General features: G+C 44.7%; 1 protein-coding gene and 1 non-coding gene across 2 annotated transcripts in view; one reads left to right on the forward strand and one right to left on the reverse strand.

Annotated features, from left to right (window-relative positions):
• Positions 1 to 803, reverse strand: part of LOC130371715 (LIM and SH3 domain protein 1-like) — a 7,009-nt gene extending 6,206 nt beyond the window's left edge. Inside the window, exons 1-2 of the mRNA XM_056577575.1 lie at positions 601 to 803; positions 1 to 31 (exon numbers count right to left, since the gene is read on the reverse strand). The exon at positions 1 to 31 is cut by the window's left edge and continues 64 nt beyond it. Of these exons, the coding sequence (XP_056433550.1) occupies positions 1 to 31; positions 601 to 669 (100 nt within the window). The 5' untranslated portion in view covers positions 670 to 803. The remainder of the gene's footprint in view (positions 32 to 600) is intronic.
• A 444-nt stretch (positions 804 to 1,247) lies between these two features.
• On the forward strand, positions 1,248 to 1,319 carry trnac-gca (transfer RNA cysteine (anticodon GCA)). The gene has a single exon. It is a non-coding gene; the product is annotated as a tRNA-Cys (tRNA).
• Positions 1,320 to 6,121: the final 4,802 nt, after the last annotated feature.

Consider the following 6,121-nt stretch of genomic DNA (forward strand, 5'->3'; position numbering starts at 1 on the left):
CCTCACAGCTGAAGCAGCTCCTGTGCCAGAACTAGAGAGAGTTAGGTTATTGTAGCATCATATCCATAAAGATCACCTCATATCTGCAGTTCTATCACATCAGTCTTGATGAATCACATCCGTCGTTCTGTATCACATAGTTATATTGGATCTGTAGTTGTTCTATCTCATTGCTTTATCACATTTATAGTTCCATATGATTTTATTCTAGTTGATTCTTATTGCTTTGATAATATTCCTTTTTATATAATTTTTCAATCAATATAACTTTTCGATAATAATGCATACACATGATTGTTATCATGTAGATCTCCCACCCCTTAGTTAGGGGGTGGTCTAGCCCCAATAACAACTGGGGCCATTCTTTACGTTCCGATTTACAGTAAGCTATATAAACACATACAATACTTACTTTACAGAACAGTTATATTTCCCTGGATATATTAATTTACTTTAAATTTTAAAAAACCGTATATACAAATGTACAACTTTTTTTTCCACAGTTCCACAGCGTTTTTTACCTTTCCAACATAGTAGGCTACGCCAATTCATGTATGAATGCATTTAGAAAACTTTGGGACATTGGCATCCCCAGCCTACCTTGTCGAGGCAGTTCACCTTCTCCGTGGGGTACACGGCTTTGCTGCATCTTCCACAAGGTGGATTCATAGCGGAAGGTATTCACAACAATCGCCGGGACCCGAAGCTGTATCGATAAGTTTCAACGGTAGGTTCTAGGCGCTGTGTTGAACGGGACTTTGAGAGGAGACTGGGTTGAGACTAGGAGGAGTCTTGTTGGGGTTTGAGTTTGGGAGCAGGAATGATGTGAATGAAGGATGGTTGAGCTCAGGGTCTCGGGAATGTCCTTACATGGAGTAGACCAGTGGAGATGCATAGGAACCCGGCACAGAGAGACAGAGAGGCCCGGAGCCTGTTCTGTAGCAAATGTAGGTCTAGAACAGTTAGACCTAGAACTGCAGTATTTTGATTTTGGATTTGGACACAAAATATTGTCAGTTCTATAAATCTAACTGTGGGGCTGACCAACAGGCTTTTTTACACACTACAATCTATCTTGTCCTCACTCACCAGTTATCTGACAACCCACCCAAAAATACAGTTTGTTGAATTTCGAAGCGTTGTTACGTCGCTATTTACTATTACATTATATACTAGGGTCAAACAATATATACAAATCCATGTCTTCCAATAAATAAATTCTATTTATTTCTCCATGTTAGAGCAGCGGGGGTATAGCTCAGTGGTAGAGCATTTGACTGCAGATCAAGAGGTCCCCGGTTCAAATCCGGGTGCCCCCTCACTTTTTTTACCCGCTTCGATACATTCCATTTTATGAGAATTAGCCCGTTGGCGATGTCATTATATTACAATGAAATAAGATGCGGTAAAATATTCAACGCACTCTCATCGAAAAATGACACTACCGGACACAGAAGGACACCGCTGTTTTCGGCTTCGGCAGTCAAGTTGTTCTCGGCAGGATATTATAAATGGATGTTAGACCAGTGATCTAGATATCATTGTGGTTTTTAAATGATAATATTATCGATATGATGATAATAATTATATTTTATCAATAATAATTATATGAATAATAGTAATACAACTTGAGTGAACTAAAGGTTATTTATAAATATAAAACACCTAGAATAAAACCAAGGTGAACACTGAACATTCTTCTAATTTCTCAGCCCTGTTTGGGCTGAGAGAGCATCTAATTAAGGAGATAGAGCAGACGTAAAAGGATTATTGATTACAGCAATCTTCACTTGATTTCATAACACCAGTACTGCTCAAGATCAGCAGCAACCCTCGAACTGACAGAATATCAACTATTAGAGAGCGCTTTGGCAATCAAATGTTATTATAAAGCTGTAATTCGGAATCGTCATGTATTTGAGAAGAGAACCTTGAATGAGAGAAGGGGAATAACTCACTGAGATTGCGTCAAGATCTTGTGGTCGCGGCACAACGCATCTCCATAACAACAGGCACGGGTTCCATTTACCACGACATTAGATAGCATTAGCATCATAATTGTCATTATTATAATTTATGATAATAATAATAATGATAATCATAATAAAAACAACGTATTATTATAATTATAAATGAGCTGGGTGGGTTTCAGAGTAGATAAAGTTGGATTTTCAGGAGTTGTGTGGAAGAATATGTGTAAAAGAATATTAATATTAATACTAGTAGAAAGTAGAAGTAGAGTATTAATACTAGAAGCAGGGTGGTAATAATACTGATATGGAGTATTATATTCTACCCATAGGGAGCAGAAGGAGAGTATTTACATAACTATAGACCAGAAGTAATTCATTAATACTGGAAAGCAAGTATTCATATTTCAATCCCACATGTGACAAAATAAGAGGGTGAGAGATTCTGCCTGTGTGTAGACCCCCCCCAACCCTGCGGCGTGCTCTAGAAGCTTCTCCAGAGCCATGCTGGTGTGAAAGCCTCACAAAAGGAAGGTGGCACGAGTTCTCCGAGATGGGCGGACTTTTATTGTAATGGTAATGAGGACCGTTTATCCCTGAAAGAGAACCGAAGGAGAACTCTAAAGGGTTGACATGACGGGAATACTGCAGCTAAGTACTGCCCCCGACTCAAAGGCATACTTGCAAACCTTGATTTTCCTCATTTCCATTTTCCTCAAACCTCGGGCTTCCTCCATCAGAAATTAGTAGTTTCACAACACGTTGCTCCTTTTCTGTAGCAACGTGTTAAAAGTAGAGCTATATATAGTCATAGCTATAAGGATGGCCAATTTGACAGTAGTTTCCCTTACCAGCAAGCCGTAATTGAAAGCCCTCCTCTGTTAGGCAGCCACTTTCCATTAACTATCAATGTCTACATCTTTGAACCCTGACAGGGTATAAAAGATCATGAATAATACAACTAAAAGACCAGAGAGTGCAGCAGAGTCTGAAAGCTTAAAAACACACCTGACCAAAGTCCGAAAGCTTAAACACAGACCTGACCAAAGTCCAGGAATCCATTGTTTTGTACAGAACTTTATTATCTCTGGAGAATGAGACACAAAAAAGGTAACATCTGAACATGTATTTCAGAGGTTTGCACCTCTCAAATATTTCCCAAAGCTGCCACATTCGCAATCTCATGTGTTAGTTGTGTGTGTGTGTGTGTGTGTGTGTGTGTGTGGTGTGTGTGTGTGTGTGTGTGTGTGTGTGTGTGTGTGTGTGTGTGTGTGTGTGTGTGTGTGTGTGTGTGTGTGTGTGTGTGTTGTTACATTACAGAAGGGTGTTCCTGCATTTGAAGAATAGAGCACAATGCGAAAACAAAGACTAGACATTCAGTTCCACGGGTGGACGATTTTTTTTCCAAACAACCAAGTTTACACCTTCTATTCTCTACTCAAAATGCCAGTATAAAAGTATATGTGCAGGTTATTTATAATATTTAGCAGACTCTCGTCTGTAGCGACTTACAATCATTCATAGAAACATTCACACACCAACAGCGCTGTCAACCCCCCACAGCGACGCCTAGTCGCTCAGGTAGACGGAGCCAGGGATTGGGTTGGACAGCCACCTCTGGTCACGGGTCGACCCGCACTACCTCATGAGCTACCGTCACCAGTCTGACCGGGAGCCTGGGCCAGAGAAGGTTCAGTCTGCATGCAGCGGGACCTGGTGAGGAGGTGTCTCTACGGGGTCTGGCAGGTGGATGAGGAAAGACACCTGCAAGGTGCACTCTGGACTCTCCTGCTCTCTGCTGCGCAGACCCTGACCCAGACCCTGACCCCGACCCTGACCCTGACCCTGACCCTGACCCAGACCCGGACCCTGACCCTGACCTGACCCGACCCTGACCTGACCCAGACCCAGACCCAGACCCTGACCCTGACCCAGACCCAGACCCAGACCCTGACCCTGACCCAGACCCAGGTCCTGCCCAAGCTCTGTCCAGGACCCTGACCCTGACCCAGACTCAGTCCCTGCCCCAGACCCTCCCTCAGGCTTTGAGTTTGCTTTGTAGCAGGATGGGGTCTGGGGGTCGGCCAATCTGGCCCATCCCCCTCGTGCGGGAGACGGGAGGTGAGCCCCTCCCGAGGCAGATGGCTCGGCCAGGGGTGGAGGTGGAGGAGGAGGAGGAGGAGGAGGTGGAGGTGGAGGAGGAGGAGGAGGAGGAGGAGGAGGAGGAGGAGGTGGAGGAGGAGCGGTTGCAGTCCGGGACCGAGGCGATGGAGAAGGTGTGGACCCGGGAGTCAGAGACGGTTAGTCACTGCCCACAACACACCGTCACTGCCCACAACACACCGTCACTGCCCACAACACACGTCGCCACCTCGCCCCTCCAGCTGCACAGCTTCCTCCGCAGCTCCGACCTCACCTACACACACACACACACACACACACACACACCCATAAACACACACACACCACACACACACACACACACACCCATAAACGCATGCATATGCACACTCACACACACAGACACACACGCGGACACACACACGCCCATAAACACATGCAAATGCAAACACACAGACACACACACACACACACACACCACACCCATAAACACATGCATATGCACACAGACACACACACGCGCGGACACACACACGCCCAAAACACATGCACAAACACACACACACACACACACACACACACACACACACACACACACACACACACACACACACACACACACACACACACACACACACACACACACACACACACACCTAACCTTTAAAAAAATGTGCTTGACCCGTGGTGAAGTGTGAAAATGTAAAGCTCACCTCTTTATTGGTGTAACAGTAGAGCACAGAGACCAGGAAACCCTGAGAACAGAAAAAGGCTTCAGTCCACAGGCATGGACAGAATGCAAGTAGAAAGAAACCTTGGGAGAATATCAAAAGGTCATCTGTGTGTCCCTGGAGGAAGAGGACATTGTGAACCTGGAAAGAGTTGAGGAAGAGGGTGAAGAAGACTTTGACGTAGCGCAGGAGCCCCGTTGTCTGTTCGTCCGTGGCAAAGACAAAGATAACCTCATGGACCCCGAACAGAGGGATGAGGGTCAACGTGGCCTTCGCCAGTCTGTGGAGAGGAAGACCATCTCTCACTCTCAGGAATCAAGAAGGTTATTCACCACATACACATACACATACACATACACATACACATACACAAACCGACACACATACAGATACAGATAAAGATACACATAGAGATACACATGAACGGTGGAATTTAAGTGGCAATGCTTACGGGATTGTGCAAAGACAACAAGTACATTTATTCATCTCATCTCTCTATTTCCGTCACTTCATTCATATTAAACCTCTCTCTCTCTCTCTTTCTCCTCTCATTCTCATCTATTTTTTTTATTTCTCTATCTTCATTCATTTCACCCCTCTCTACAATTAAAAGCGGATCTATATTCCCTGTTACCAATAATGGTAAACACTGTTTGGTTAAGTTAGTGATGGTGATGGTATTACCTAAGTTTGTAGTCTGGGTATCCGTTCTGGTTGCTGGCTCTTAGTTTAGACAGAATCACCTTCAGGATCTTCATGAAAATCAACAAATTGATCTGGTGGAAAGTGAAATCTACCCGTCAAACATAATACATTCATAGGTGGTTATTGAGTGAATTGAACGGCGTTCTTTTAGGGACTCACCACTGAAGCCAGCAGGATGGGCAGCCTGATGATCCACCAGTAGTTCATGTTCTGGTTCAGAGCCCAACACCTGCGGGGTCACACACAGGCTGGTCTCAGCGACCCTGGCATGGACAACCAGGACCCCTTGAACCAAAAGGACCCCTTTAACCACTAGGACCCCTTAAACCACTAGGACCCCTTAAACCACTAGGACCCCTTAAACCTAAAGGACCCCTTAAACTACAAGGACCCCTTAAACCACTAGGACCCTTAAACCACTAGGACCCCTTAAACCAAAAGGACCCCTTAAACCACCAGGACCCCTTAAACCACCAGGACGCCATAAACCATAAGGACCCTTAAATCACTAGGACCCCTTAAACCAAAAGGACCCCTTAAATCATGGGACCCCTTAAACCACTAGGACCCCTTAAACCAAAAGGACCCCGTAAA

Source organism: Gadus chalcogrammus, chromosome 18 (genome assembly GCF_026213295.1).
Source record: "Gadus chalcogrammus isolate NIFS_2021 chromosome 18, NIFS_Gcha_1.0, whole genome shotgun sequence".
NCBI lineage: Eukaryota > Metazoa > Chordata > Actinopteri > Gadiformes > Gadidae > Gadus > Gadus chalcogrammus.